The sequence below is a fragment of the Chenopodium quinoa genome, unplaced genomic scaffold (assembly GCF_001683475.1).
Source record: "Chenopodium quinoa cultivar QQ74 unplaced genomic scaffold, ASM168347v1, whole genome shotgun sequence".
Taxonomy (NCBI): Eukaryota; Viridiplantae; Streptophyta; class Magnoliopsida; order Caryophyllales; family Amaranthaceae; genus Chenopodium; species Chenopodium quinoa.
The window spans coordinates 5,123,294-5,138,666 of NW_018743292.1; the positions used below are offsets into that span (position 1 = coordinate 5,123,294).

At 35.5% G+C, this 15,373-nt stretch overlaps 3 protein-coding genes across 3 annotated transcripts; 2 read left to right on the plus strand and 1 right to left on the minus strand.

The window, feature by feature from the left end:
• Positions 1 to 1,609: 1,609 nt before the first annotated feature.
• Positions 1,610 to 3,980, plus strand: LOC110736596 (NAC domain-containing protein 82-like). Its single transcript, XM_021916857.1, has 2 exons — positions 1,610 to 1,727; positions 2,553 to 3,980. Exon 2 carries the CDS (start codon positions 2,804 to 2,806, stop codon positions 3,791 to 3,793), a length of 990 nt encoding a protein of 329 aa, XP_021772549.1. The 5' UTR covers positions 1,610 to 1,727; positions 2,553 to 2,803; the 3' UTR covers positions 3,794 to 3,980.
• Positions 3,981 to 5,712: 1,732 nt separating this feature from the next.
• On the minus strand, positions 5,713 to 8,034 carry LOC110736597. Its single transcript, XM_021916858.1, has 3 exons — positions 7,829 to 8,034; positions 7,129 to 7,191; positions 5,713 to 6,205 (listed from the first exon to the last, which is right to left on the minus strand). The coding sequence occupies exons 1-3, from the start codon at positions 7,922 to 7,924 to the stop codon at positions 6,050 to 6,052; spliced, it is 315 nt and encodes a 104-aa protein (XP_021772550.1). The 5' UTR covers positions 7,925 to 8,034; the 3' UTR covers positions 5,713 to 6,049.
• A 2,912-nt stretch (positions 8,035 to 10,946) lies between these two features.
• Positions 10,947 to 14,997, plus strand: LOC110736598 (BTB/POZ domain-containing protein At2g13690-like). The gene is made up of 2 exons (XM_021916859.1): positions 10,947 to 12,115; positions 13,759 to 14,997. The coding sequence occupies exons 1-2, from the start codon at positions 11,384 to 11,386 to the stop codon at positions 14,698 to 14,700; spliced, it is 1,674 nt and encodes a 557-aa protein (XP_021772551.1). The 5' UTR covers positions 10,947 to 11,383; the 3' UTR covers positions 14,701 to 14,997.
• Positions 14,998 to 15,373: the final 376 nt, after the last annotated feature.

Consider the following 15,373-nt stretch of genomic DNA (forward strand, 5'->3'; position numbering starts at 1 on the left):
GAGGTATTTCGCAGACTGTCTTGGAAGTTTGAAGTAGAGGCCGACTCTGACAATCGGTCACTCTTCTTCTGCTCTAGCAGTAGCCGAGCGTCTGTGTATGTTTTTCTCGACCCGTCCGCCTGAATATGACGAACAGGTTTCCTAGTTCCTGGAGTAGGAAAACGGTATTTTGTGAAATCAAGGGCAGTCGGCTCCCGCTTCCTAGATTTAGGATGAGGAGTCGCCTCTCGCCCTTGAACTGGCTTCCTCTTCTGTGAAGTGGAGGGTTTCTTAGCCGACTGCTCCTTGTCCAGAGCAGGCGGCTTCTGTTTGATCAACTCTTGAATTTCTCCCTTGAAGTCCCTCATGAAGGTCATGAGTTCGTTCCTTGTGATGGGAGCAGACCCATCAGTCGGCTGCTGCCGAACAGGCGGTGCGCCTGCTGGCTCACTTCCAGTTTGAAGATGTTCCGTTCTCTTCTTTCGGTCTGACGGGTACGTCGGGCCCTTAGGGTCCCGTCTGAAGCTGTGTGAGCTTCAACTTCAAATTCATTCTCAGTGTCGTGGTCCGACTGAACTTGAGGGTCGTCTAGGGGACGCCTTTCTTCAGGAGTCGGTACAAACGTGGATGCCATCTCAGAAGTACTCTCCCCACAGACGGCGCCAAATGTTTCGGGGTTTTCTGATGTCCTGCGGGAGAGTTACAATTCCGAGACTGGAACCGGACGCTTGTACCTGCAAAACAACGGAGACTCCTGGTGGTGGGAGCTCCGCCTCCAACGGTCAAGTTAGTACTTGGTTAAGGAGTAATTAATGCGGAAATTAAAGTGATTGGGTCTCTCTAGGTGAGAGTGTTTAATGTAGGTAATCTGCTTTTTTAGCGTGATCAGCATGTTATTCTTGTAATCTCCCTTAATGAGGATTAAGGGAGGTATTTATAACCTTGGGAAACGTGCTAATCCTAGGTTTAGGTTAACCTAGGGCTGATTGGGCTTCCCTCGGAAGTTGGGCCTGGGTGGCCGGTTTCTCCATTAGGCATGGAGTATGCCACGTGTCATGACATAATAGGTCCAAGGTGGACAAATAAACGGGTGCCACGTGGCAAGCCCTGACAGTTCCAACTGAGGGACACTTGGCAGGACCTGATTGGCCCACGTGGCGCATTCCGATTGGTGGGAGCAAAATCCCCTAATCAAGCACGGATTGTAATAAAATTTGCTCTATGTGCTTGTTATCAATGTCGAACGAATTATTTTATTTTTTATTTTTGGACAAAATGTCAAACGAAAATAATGTACTTCCTTTGTATGAATTCTTCCATTTGAATATTATTTTTATATTTAATTAGGGACGTTGGTAGCGGAGTTGTGACTTATGATACGTGATACGCGTACTTGTAAATTTATCTATTTGATTTAATCAACAAAAATATAGGGTGTAATAAATACGAAGTAGGGAGTAATTAAATACGGAGTATGGAGTATAGAAATCATTTCTTAATGTTGTGTTTAAGAACATTCCATAAAATTAAGAACTTGATTTAGAAAGAATTGTAACCGTCAATATCTTTTGATCTGACGATTGACAATACATTCTCATCATTAGTCTTTCACTCTAGTCTATATATTACGAGTACTCATTTTTCAGCTTCTCATATTTTCACTTCACAAACAACTCTCTCTCTCTTCCATTCAAACGCGTACTCTCAATCTCCGAGGATTTTCTCTCTCCTCCATTGAAGTAGTTTAGGTATGATTTTGTTTTCTTACTTTATTTAATCGTCGATTTTCAATTTCAAATGTTAGGGTTTATTGTTTAATTAGTTGATCGTTTGTATAGTCAATTTCAGGTTTTTCTATGGTGTGTTTTTGCGTTTTTGGTTTGAATTTTGCAATGCGGTATTTAATTGTTAAATGTCATTTTTTAGAAGTTAGGGTAATTGGTTTAGTGATCGTCTGTATTATCAATTTAGGGTTTTTCTAAGGTGGGTTTTTGTGTTTTTGGTTTGATTTAGGGTATTATATTTTTTGATCGTTGAATTTCAATCTCCGAAGTTAGGGTTTATCGTTTAGTTGATCGTTTGTATAGTCAATTTAGGGTTTTTCTAAGGTGGGTTTTTGTGTATTGGTTTGAATTTGGGTATACGATATTTAATCGTTGAATTTCAATTTCAAATGTTAGGGTTTAATCGTTAAGTTATCTTCCGTATAATCAATTTGGGGTTTTAAGGTGGATCTTTGTATCTCTGATTTGAATTTGGATATGCAATTTTTAATCTTCGATTACTATGTTTCTTAATTATTGATCATCAATTACATAATTTAGGGTTCATCGATGATTTTGGTGTCATTATAGTCAATTTAGGTTTTTCTAAGATGGGTTATTATGTTGTTTCGAATTTTTTTTATGCGGTTCTGTTTATATTCTTAGGCGTGAATAATTCTATGTGATTTTACAAGTCTAATTTGATAATGGAATCAATTTGACGGTCGTGGATTTTGTTGACTTTTTTTTTTTTTGGAGCGATTGTGATTTTTGTTGTTCACTGAATATGTTGTTTGTGCTAAATTCCAGATCTCCATGTCTATTGTAAATCTGAAGAAGAAAAATTTGTGGATCATTCTGTTTTATCGTTGTTTCTTCACGAGGGTACGTTGGTGGTTGGGTTCTTAAATTTTGGCTGTTGGCTTAATCATTGGAGGGTGAGTTGATTGTCTCTGATCCCTCTCTCCTTTGATTATTGTTACAATTCAAAATTCTTGAATTCAAAGTAGATTGAAAGTTTAAAAAGAAGAGGACTGCTTGTTCTTTTCTGGTGCTGATTCATGGAAGAATTATTGTTTAATAAGTCCTTTCTACCGGGGGTTCGATTTCACCCAACAGATGAGGAGTTGTTCATGTTTTATCTGAAGAGGAAGGTTCTGGGTAAATCTCTGGGTCCTCAAATGATTTCTGAGATTGATGTGTATAAGTTTGAACCCTGGGATCTTCCTGCAATGGCACATCTGAAAACTAAGGATCGGTATTGGTACTTCTTCTGTCCTCGGTCAAAGAAATACCCATCTGGAGGCAGAGTGAGCAGGACTACTAATAGGGGATATTGGAAATCGACAGGGACTGATTCGCCTACAAAGTATGCTTCACGGGATGTTGGAAAGATTAAGACTTTAATTTTTCACATGGGAAAAGCTCCGAAGGGGGAAAGGACCAATTGGGTCATGCATGAGTATATATTGGCTGATAAACTTCTTGCTGACAAAGGTGTGCCTCAGGATTCATATGCCATCTGTAAAATCTTCGAAAAGAGTGGTGCAGGACCAAAGAATGGAGAAGACTATGGGGCTCGTTTCATAGAAGAAGAGTGGGACAGTGACAATGAGGATAATGTGCAGGGGAGAAAGTCTGGTCTTGAGAAGGGTTGTGGGTTTGTTGATAACAGCCCATTTGTTGCTGATTCTGTTATCTCCTTGTCTTCAGGTGCTCCAAAGGATTCTTCACCAGTTGGTCCTCCCTTCACTGCTGCTGCTGCTGAAGAACCTTCTCCCTTCACTGCTGCTGTAACTACTCCGTATATTGCTGCTGCAACTTCCTTGGATGTGCCAAATGCTGCTCCTTTATTATCTACAAGTGTCTCAAAAGCTTCAGCAGCTTCTGTGGAACGTGCTAGTATTTTACCAACTTCAGAGGACGAATTGGACAGGCTATTGGAGTGTTTTTCTGAGGATGCAGCAGATGCTGATATTTTCACAGGATTGGGAGATTTAGGCGATCCTTCTGATTGGGGGAGTGTTCTAATCTTGGTTTCTTTGAAGTGAATGATTTGTTAAAGTAACTTGCGAGTCTTAGACACTCCTACTCCTACGCTGTAGTACTCTAGGTTGCATATGGTTTCATATGACATTTGTGCGGTCTGTATAAACTTTCAATCTAAACTTCATTCAGTTTTATTACGAAAATTTCTAGCTTGCTATTGATGATAAAGCCGTCAATAATTACAAATTACCTCAGCTTCTTCTATAACTCCTCGAATTTTATACGCACAAAGCTGCATCCTACAAAATTAAACCACAAATACTGTCGAAGTTAAAAAAAAATAAGTAAAACTAAAAGAAGGATGAAGGTATGCTGATTGGATTCCTCGTATAATATACCCGTCTGTAAAAACTGAAACCATTGGCACCACATATCTCCTCATTCAATTTTTTTATTTTTTAGGGTCCTTAAATCTTTCCCCCTTCCTTTTAATTTTTAATTTTTTAAATCGTATTATTCCTAATACAATATTTATTGATGCTCTTTTTATATTATCCCATATATATAAATATAAAGAATAATTCAAAGTCCTTACATATATACATTTCGTATAATTCTTCATTTTTATCATAAAAAATTACTTTGTATATAACAAAAAATACATTTCAAGCTTTACATTTAACATAGGAAAAATTGTTGGGAATAATCTCACCTTTGGGGCGTCCGCGAAAAATAATCCCACCTTTGTGATATTTTTAAATAATCCGACCTTTATACTCAATCCGTTCAAAATGGTCCCAAGTGAACTGTAATCGGTTGAGTAGGTAAATTTATTTTTTATTAAGTTTAATTTACACGTATCACCACGTGATTAAGTTTAATTTATTTATTAATTTTGTTTTAAGAAATGATAATTAGCAATTAACATTAATTAATTATTTTTAATTTTTTCCTAAAAAACTAAAATTAAACCAGACCCTAGCTCCACCGCTACCCCAGCCACCTCCCCGCCCCTATTATCGGCCCAGACGGTGCCCAGCGCCGCCATACCCTCAGCGACCAAACCCCAGCCATACCGGCCACCGCGTCGTTTGCTAACCCTCCCCTACCCTCTTCTGTCGCCACTAAACCACCATAACCATGACCGAAATCAAGGTATGGGAAGAGGGAGAAGGGCCGAAATCGAGGCGTTTGAAGGGGATAGGGGTCAAAATTGGGGCATGTGGAAAGTGAGGTAGCCGGAAAAGGGACCGGGGAAGGGGAGGGGGCTGGGATCGGGACAGAAAAAAGCGTGTGGGATGGTTTTGTAGCTCGCCGGAGCTTTGCCTAGGTTTTCAAAAAACTGCCTAGGTGTTCTTGAGGGAGGGGGTTGGTGATTCAGGGGAGGGGGAGGGGGTTCGGCGCTGTGGTTGGGGGCTGGGTGGCCGGAGCCGCAGGGAAGGGGATGGGCTCAGGCGGCAGCTAGTGGGTGGTAGGTGGTTTTTTTTATTTTTTCTTTAAAAATCTAACTTTTTTTAAAATTTTATTTTATTTTTATTTGTTTGACCAATCACAGGCCGCCACGTGTCATGTAACTTGTTATAACAGGTTACATGACCGGTCGGGACCATTTTGAGCGGATTGGGTATAAAGGTTGGATTATTTAAAAATATCCCAAAGATGGGATTATATTTTAACGTCCCAAAGATGAGATTATTCCCAACAATTTTTCCTTGAACATAACAACATTGTACAGGCTAGAATGCTAATTTTTTTTTCATAATTTCAAGTTTAAGAAATATTTTAATTGGCTGAATGACAATAACCATATGAAAATAGCCAATTTAAATCAATTTTTGCATTATTACTTGGACAACGTTTGACTAATTCGATTGAAAATTTTAAAATTTAAAGACAAAAGGCACAAGTTTATTGACTTGTGATTCCTGGCCTATTAAGTTCAAGAAAGTTATATACGTAGTAATACAAGCTTGTAAATAAATTAAGTAAATCGTGTGAAAACACACATTTTGCTTGGTTTCTCTAAAATTCTCTAGAACACGCACATACACTCCATCAAGATATTGGGCCTTACAATTTGAACCACGCCCAACAACTGTTGATGATCATGAACAAATACATTGTAACAATTGCTACTAGGCGGTCCATATAAAGATTGAACACAATATACAAAGTTTGTTGTAAGCTTCTCTAACAGAAAAGACTTCCTAGTATCAAAGGGGAACAAAAAAAAGTGCTGGATTGCTGCTATATTTACAGAAGCAGGTTAAAGTGCACTGTTACATGAAGAGAAAATAAAAGCATGACTAAGAAAGGGCCTAAAATGGAGCAGTGAACGCCTCCCTTGATGTGTCCATTATGAGATGTTGATTGCTATATGTTTGATACACATCCTTTTCTTCATCTCTACATCCACTCGTTGGGATTATCCATGGTGTATTTCGGCTTGCACCGGCTACTACGGGCACCATACCCTACAATATTAAGTTATGACACATATCAGTTATGTACATGCTAAATGTAATACTCTATCCGTTCTTATATAATAGTCGCATTTTTTCAGTTGTGTTGATACACATGACATTTGAAAATAATCGTCTAATTTGTCACATATTTCATTATTAAAAATTTAAAATGACTAAATTACTACCAAGATGATCGTTCATAACTGATAAATAATAAAATATTTATAGCATATAGACCACGTATAGATCGATTTCCTCAAATCTTTTTTTTTTATTTTTTTTTAAATTTTTTGTTTAGAGAGCCACAAGGGCGGGTGATGAAATTCGATCCCAGGGTCTCCTGAAATCGGGAAGGAAGCTCTAACTACTTAAGCTATCCCTCAATCTCGATTTCCTCAAACCCTATCTCTATATATTTTAAAGGTAATACTATATGTAGCCCTTAAGGCTACAAATAAGCATTAAATATCTTTCCTTATTTGGTACTCGTATTAGTTTATGAATGCATGATGAAATCACGCGTAAATAAGTGTAATTAATGAATTCACCAATACTATCCTCTTTTAACTTTTTATACATAATCATTATATATAGCATTTTCCATATTTTAAACTCAAATTAAAATACTTTGTATACAACTATAAAAAAATATGAATTATGAAAAAAATATCGCCATTTATTCAAGTAAATTCGTCATAAATTTGGGCCCTTAATAGATCTTACCTTAAAAATGAGGCTAAGCCCATGACCCAATGTGTTACATTACATTTGAATTACGGCTAAATGAATATTTCAATTGTGCAAAACGTTTATCATATTACAAAAATCCCATGCATTAGCATTTAGCAGAAAGCTAATTACCTCTGTAAATAATTTATTTTGCTTCTTCTAATATTTAATAATGATATGAATCTTCAGTAATTACTAATTACCTCTGTAAATATTTGATTTGCTTCTTCTATACTCCTCGAATTTAATACGCACAAAGCTGCATCCTGTAAAATTCAATCACAGTAATTAAAAATACTTATAAAAGAATAAAGGTTGGCAGATTATATTATAATCTCATGCTTAACAAAATTTCGAATTAGCTGAATGTCAATAATGATTAGACAAATTCCTTAAAAAATAAACTACTCTTTTTGATAAAAAAAATAAATTACTATCTTCCATCAAAAATACTTAATCCCATTTGATTGAAGGCTATTTTTCTTCTTGTTTTTACATCTCTGAAAATATTAATTTAACTTTGTATTAAAAAAATTAAGTACAATATGGCTAAATCTTTTTCCATTATACGACTAAAACTCAAACATCCAAACTAAAATCTTTCACAGAATACGACCTAGCCTATAACATCCGTGAATCCCTTAATAACATCCTAATATTCCTAGAATGGAATAAAAGACTATAAATATATTTATCCATTATCCACACACACAAAAATCTCTAAATTTTTCTAAATCACCTATGATATATATAAGTTCACCATCTCTAATATTCGACTACATAATTTGTCATACAAGATACAATTCTTACGACTAAATCAGATAACGTTGATAAATAATAATAGATCAAACCCATGTCAACAAAAATGAAACATAAGATTGAATAAATACACCAAATGCATACCCTTGCAGATTGAATTTGTTGGAAATTAAGAGTACGAGGCTCAAATTCGATTGAAGATTTTCTATCAATCCTCATAATTGGTACAACTTCTGTCATCTCTTTTAATTTTGGATAAATAAATTCAAGAGAATCTATGTGATGAGACAGACAACCTAATACTTCATAAAAATTGGGTCGGCTTTTATATATAGTGTGTGACAAACTTGGACCTTATATTATATTATAACCTATGGTATTTATAATTGTATGTATGAGGAAAAACAATAATTTAACTAATTAACTGCTTAAGACGGTTAACCAAATACTAAGTACAACGTGGCAAATTTGTCATCTAACCACGTGGCAACCTAGTATGGGGTTGATTATCCACGTGGCAAGCGGTAAATGTTTGATTTTTTGATGGGTATATCCAATTTGTTTGGAATTTGATGAAAGTGAATTTTTTAAAATATTTTTAGACCGACGTTTTGGATGTAAATTATAATTTAATAAAGATTTTTAGGTGAACTTGCCTTGTTATATATTGCCTCGTACTAAACGAATTATTTGGTGCCACCTAAATTTTTTTAATTATATATAGAAAAAAATTAATAGAGAATTTTTTTGGCAAAGCTAAAATGGTTAGCAAATTGGTAACCACAAAATTGAACGAGACTTCCATTATAACGTTAACGCGTGGAATCTTATCATCGTTGTATAAGTCTTTATCTAATTGATTCTTTGTTGTATAATTATAATATTAAGACTATATAATATGCATATGTTGCTCACAAAGAAAAATAAGGTTGTTCATCTTTAATTTGGATTACTATATGTTACGCCCCATGCATAATATTTAAATTGGACGTTATGGCCTTCTTTGTTTTCACGTCAATTTGATCATATTTCTATAGGCAAGTAGTTCACAAAAAGTATCAACTTCAAAGTGGAACATGACACGATGTTAGGGTAAAAGTCGTATAAAATACACTTAATTAATCTTATTTAATGAGCTTTTAATGATGGGTTATCTTTGTATTATGTACCATTAAACCAGATTAGGTGCTACTTTTGTTTTTGAACTTTTGTTGATGTTTGTTTTCGACCCGTCATTTATTTTAGGTATATTAAAAAAAACGAAAACAAATTTTGTTTACTTTTGTGAAATTTAGCTTAAGTACTCAATGTAGTTTTAATGGGATAAATTTTGAAATATGTTTTCACAAAACTATTGTATAATAATTACTACTTGTATATAACGCCAAGTCGGCAAGTTGTCAAATGTAATAGTAAAAAAATGTGTCCCTAAGTTTGTACAAAATATAAAGGAAAAATTACCGTCAAATCATCGATTTATTAATCTTAAAGAAATTAAATGTAATGGGTAAGAATTGATCATCGAATAATGATTGCCGATGAAACATGACAAAACCTAGAAACATCACCCCCAATACTCTGTATTAAGCCAAGTGATAAAAGTAGTACGAGTACTTTTTTTCCCTTCTTTTTGGTAGAACTTTAATTAAGACATCACATTATAGGAATGCGGTTTGGCTAAATATTTTTACTACGAGTATATGTCAATATTACTTATGTCCTCGTGTAATTAAGATTTATAATTTTACCATTGTGGTAATTGTTTAGATAAATACACGATCACTAGCTTAAAAAAAAAAATCCATCATCCAATACACATATGATATGCCTATCGGTTACTAACTCAAACTCTCTCCTTATACGAGTAAATATTTTCCCTATTTGATTCTTTCTTTCCATTATGTACTTGATTATTATACATTATTTAACTACTCTGATTTGTGTCTACTCTTAGTATAAACATCCATGTCTAAAATTTCAATTTTGTGAAAAAAGTATTTCTCCACGATTATTTTTATAATCACTTGCTTATACAAAACTCTGATTTCTACATAAAATACTCGAAGTTCTAATCTTCTTTTGGACTAAACATCTAGCCTAATAATCATTCCAATTAATAATCAGTGATAATAGTGTTGTAAATGTTAGTTATCCTTTACAATTTTGTTGACAAGCAATAAATAATACTATAATTAGTAAATATATACATGATCAAAAACTAGATATTTATTGCGTGCATGTACATAAGTACACAAGTACATTACTACACATACCTTTATGAGAAAGTTAATTGATAGTGATTGAATTGGTGAGAGATGAATTGGCCAAATTTTAGAGATTAAATGTGAGTTATTTATGCATTTGAGTGTCGTATATGTGAAGTAATTAGTACAATAATTGCAACTTGTTTTGTGTAAGATTTGTAACAAGTAGCTTTATCATTGCCTAATTAGTTGAGGCAAGCTATATGATAACATTCACTTTTAACAAGTAGATGGAAGAAGCTTGTATTCTTGTAAGCTAATTATATTATTGATTTGGTGATATTTTCGGATCACGAGACTTTCATTTCAATTTGGTTAGGATATTAAGGGTGCTATGGACAATATTAGGCTACATACATTTACATCTAACTACAAGGGTGTGTGCATTGTACCATTGATGACTTGATGTAAGGGACTTTCAATAGGAAGTACGAATAAGTGTTCTGCAAATTATCCGAATAGATAAATACGGAGTACACATTATAACTCTTACAAGTGTGAAAAAATAGCAATATCGGTAAACATATATATGCTTTGCACTTTGTAGTAGATAGATACTAAGCTAACGAGTATTTTGAGACGTAAAATAGAATTTGTACATTAATACATGATTAATCAATTTGAATTTGAACTCTATTCAAAATCACATAACTGATTTTGATTCGTTTGTAAATTGGCTCGACCGGGATCGACCAATCCAACATAAACATAAATGCGTTTAAGATTGTTTAATTTACTGCCATAACAATCTACTACGTAAATGATATTTGACAATATTTACGTGAGTATATATGACCCAATCTGATTAGACTTGAATAGACCAGAAATCAAATTACACCTAAGCTTGATTAAAACTGAATCAACTAGACCCGAACAACTTAAATGCCGCAATAACAATTATTTAGATTAATACATCATTAGATTACATCATCAAAAAGTTAACTTTATAATTTCAACTGATTAATCACCGATATATCAATCTTTCTCCACAACGAAAGATTACCAAAATCCAAGATTATTATCAACAATTTAAAACCTTTCTAATTACACACATAATGCCATTATTTTCACTAATTTGGAATCAAACACATTTTCCTAATTTTAACCCTTGTACCACTCTTGACACTACCCCCACCTTCTTCTTCATCTTCTCTCTCTTCCATTCACAAACTGCAACTCTGTCCAACAAGAAAACGGATACTTGTATTACCAAACAAAACTAACAAACAAAATAATCAAACAATAATCCAAGATTCTCCCTAAACTATTCAATTCCTTACTTCAATAGTCCAATTTTACTACTCTCACTCTTCTTCTCTTTCCTCCTCTTTCCAACTCACTTGTCAGTGATTCCATAACCCTAATTCAAGCAATCTAATTCCCCTTTTTCTCCCTCAATTTTGCTCTGCAATTTCTTTGATCTAGCCCCATTTCAATGGATTCTTACCGGAATCCTCAAAAGGGTCGTCGCCGGGAACAACAATCTCGCCGGAAAACCGCCATTACAACCACTGCAAAACCATCTTATTCTTCATGGTGTTGTTCTTTCAAAAGCCCACCAAAATCCCCTGAAACCCTTTCGATTTCTTCTTCCAAAACACCCCACAAAATTGTGGGTCCACCCATTTCTGAAACCTTGTCAAAATCCCTTAATTCTTTCCCTAATTCACCTCAGAGCTCCAAATCTGGGTTGGGTATAGTTAGTCGGATCGACCGTCGTCGGATTCTATCTCCGGGTCGGGTTTCCCCAATTGATTCGGATATGATTCCGCCTAAAATTAGCAATGTGGGTCAGGAGCAGGAACTGAGTCAGGAACTGGGTTCAACTCGGAAGGTTGATTTGGGGGAGGAGAGAGAAAATGGGGGTTTGGATGATGGCGGGGTTAGTGAGGAGGAAGGTGTGTTTGATGTGAGGTTGAGTTTGAAGGGGAAATATGGTGGTGGGTGTTTGGTTTTGGAGTTAAATTCTAAGGTTTTGGGGGAAAATAGTTGTTTGTTTGATGGGTTGATTAAGAATTCCAAGAAGAATGGTGGGTTTTGTAGGATTGAGGTTCCTGAGGTTGAGAATTTGGGTGTTTTTAGGGAGACTATTGAGCTTATGTTTGAAGATGATATCACTAAGAAGCTCATTAAGATTGGAGCTTTTCGCACCATCGATATTCTTGAGGTATACATTATATGTTTTTGATCTCTTGAAGCTATTTGGTTATGGTTTAATGTTATCTTTGAGTAGTTTTGTTGTCAATTTATTTCTGATGCTTGTGAAATGACTGAGGGGTCATTGATTTACCTCATTAGATATTGTCTATACTTTTGTGAATCATTTTTAATTGCTCTACAACATAGATGCTTTAGCTTTTGATATTCAAATACGTTGAGCTAAGAACTGAATTATAATTATTGTAATTATCTTAACCCCTCTTTTGTATGCACACAGTGATTTATTTATTATGTTAGAGTAGGCATGGGATTCTAACGTGTTGAACCTTAGTGTAATTAGATTTTAACAGCATAGCATGTTGTGCTTTTATCTCCAGCCTAAACCATCAATGCTCTTATATAGGCTAGCTTAGAACTATCAAATATAAGCTTACATTTGCAAGTTTAGAAGTGTAGATTTGAGGTGGGTTTCATGTATAGGATAGAATGCGATGGATGAATTATACTTATGAACTTTGAATGCTTTTGAATATCTTGGTCATTATAGTTACTAAACAATGTGAAAGAAAAATGTTGCGTCAATCAATTTATAGGGGAATTGAGAAGGTGATAGAATTTGTGTGGCATTGTAATTGGTGGCCTTTCTATGAGACTGGAGACATTAATGTAATTGGGTGCTGTGTGTGAGTAATTTACACAAACTGGCTTCACATTTTTTACCTAAGGTCGCATTTGATCATTCAATGCTGCAACGGTGCATAATGAAATTTGGAAGCCGTTAAAATTGACTGCGAAAGTAATATAATGCATGTTGGTGAGATTTTGTGAAGTGTTAGAAGAACCTTCATAAGTTTGTATGGTTTCCCTGCTCTCCCTGTCTTGATCGATATCCTCCTGATGGTTGTCAGCTCTCCCTGTGTTGACCGATATCCTGCTGCTGGTTGTCATTTGTGCAAGCATAACCGTTTTTGTTTTCTGATGGTCTTCTAAAGCTTGAAAAAAAAAAGAGAAGAGATTTTACATTCCCTTAGTCAGAGAATGCCAGAAAACCTGTAATGTTTTATGAAGTCGTCTAGATGAAACTGTGGGAAAGCTCTGCCTGTTTGATACCATCTTTGCAAAGTTGGATATATGTGACCATATGTGTTGATGACAAATCCTATCATCTATTCATCTTAGCTTTATCTTTTTGGTAATTTCAGCGTCCTCACTAAACAATAATATGCATTAATTCCTTACCTATTGCTTTTATGTAGATGTAACTTTCAATGTGTGCGGGGGTGATAATACTGTGGATTAGTTACATTCAAGAGGGCTTGATGGTCACATTTTTATTTCATCCATGTTTCATTAGGTTTTTGGTGAGTAATGAACTCAGGTAGATGTGTTATCAGATTGAGAGTGTATGCTGCATGTAGCCCTTGGAAAAGTGAGAAACATGTCAAAGCTGTGTTTATAGCTGGTTATATGCCTATCTTGAGAAGTTTGTACCAGAGTAAAAGATAGTGTTTCTACTATAAGAAACGGGAAAATAAAAGTCTTTTGGTTGGAATTCTACTATTTTGTTCTTTTAGAGATGCTTGGACTAAATATCATAACATTTTAGAAAACATTAGCATTCTTCTTGGTCCTGAATTTTTTTGCCTGTAGGTATCGGCAAGCATCAAGTTCAACCGAGGCATTCACTCCTGCTTAAAGTATCTTGAGGCTGTTCCTTGGACGGAGGAAGAGGAGGAGAAGCTTAGGAGACTCTTCACAAAGTTCAAGTTTGATGATGGAACTAATAATGAGATATTCTCTAGGCTCAACCTCAATGATTGTAATTCTCCTCAGCAGAATTTGGCAAGCCAGATTGTTCGTTCCATCACCACTTGTGGAAATGCCAAAGCAAGAAATGAGCTCAAATCCATGGTTACGGGTCTCTTATCTAAAAGCTCAGTTTATGAGAAAGATTATCTTGATATCAGCAAAGAGGATCTCTACTCCCTCTGTAGGTGTAGCATAACTTCCCTGATTAGCCTTTTCCAAGAGGCCACTGACACTGCCCCTCTTGAGCAGGCTAGTAGCAAAAAAAACTTAGAAAAACCCTTAATTGAGTCCATATCGTGGCAGGTTGAAAACATTAATTGGTTGTTAGAAATCTTACTCGATCGTCAGATGGCAGAAGATTTCGTTGACTTGTGGGCCTGTCAAAAGGATTTACTTGAAATGCATCAAAAAGCGTCACCTATGGTGAGGTATGAACTAAGCCGTCTCTCGGCAGTTCTGTTTGTTGCCATGGGGACAAGGAAATTGCAATGCCAGGCTGAATCAAGGTTTGGGCTTCTCAACTCGTGGTTTAGTCCTATGCTTCTGGACTTTGGTTGGTTGCAGAGGTGTAGAAAGGGATTGAATGTGAGGGAATTGGAGGAAGCTATGGGTCAATCCCTCCTTACACTTCCTCTGAAGCAGCAGTATGCATTGTTCATGGAATGGTTTAGATGTTTCTCTAAGCATGGAACTGAATGCCCTAATCTTAGCAAAGCTTTCCAGATTTGGTGGCGCAGATCATTCTTAAGAGGCTCAGAAACTCATGCAATTGAATCGAGATAGCTGTGTCTCCGTCTTTTTACTTTCCTACTCATTTTTCCCCACTTGTGTATTGTTGCAATATTGTAGGATTGGCTTTGTAGAATATGTAGTTTGTGTGTAGAAAGTAAGAGCAAGGCATAATTAACGACCCTTGTTCTCAGCAGAAATTGATTGCTTTTTTCTCTATGAATGGAAAATTTGCTTTTGACAATGAACATCCAACTGAAGATAAAAAAAAACCATAACATTTCGAAAGCACTCCATCTTCTTGTATAAAAAAAACCCTTGCTAGAATAGTGATAATGAGTTCATCGGAAACTTTTACTCTAGTATCTGAGAATGGTTGATTCAATACTTTCGACATACTCCCTTCGTTTCACATTATGTGCAACAATTGGGTATTTTTTGTAAGATATAAAATTTCAATTGTTGCACATAACATGCAACGGAGGTATTATGTTATGTCTCTCTTCATTATGGTATTATGTTGGTATTATGTTATATGTAGAGTTCTTATCTACAATCTCCGAAACTTAGCCAAAGTACATGTCTCTCTTCATTTTTTTTTGACAGAAAGGTCTCTCTTTTAAAACATGTGATAACATCAGTACTTAAGTTACTATTGTATCCCGGCATTGCCAACCCAAACTGGGTGCTAGCGTGGTCCACATTAAGCATGCTCGACTGCAGCGCA

What these genes read in the sequence shown, in the direction of transcription:
- LOC110736598 (XM_021916859.1), top strand. Translation starts at nt 11,384, where the DNA reads ATGGATTCTTACCGGAATCCTCAAAAGGGTCGTCGCCGGGAACAACAA. An exon ending in GCACCATCGATATTCTTGAG is followed by an intron (nt 12,116 to 13,758) that starts GTATACATTATA and finishes TTTTGCCTGTAG; the next exon opens with GTATCGGCAAGCATCAAGTT.
- LOC110736596 (XM_021916857.1), top strand. Translation starts at nt 2,804, where the DNA reads ATGGAAGAATTATTGTTTAATAAGTCCTTTCTACCGGGGGTTCGATTT.
- LOC110736597 (XM_021916858.1), bottom strand. Translation starts at nt 7,924, where the DNA reads ATGACAGAAGTTGTACCAATTATGAGGATTGATAGAAAATCTTCAATC. An exon ending in AACAAATTCAATCTGCAAGG is followed by an intron (nt 7,192 to 7,828) that starts GTATGCATTTGG and finishes TGAATTTTACAG; the next exon opens with GATGCAGCTTTGTGCGTATT. An exon ending in CAAATCAAATATTTACAGAG is followed by an intron (nt 6,206 to 7,128) that starts GTAATTAGTAAT and finishes TTAATATTGTAG; the next exon opens with GGTATGGTGCCCGTAGTAGC.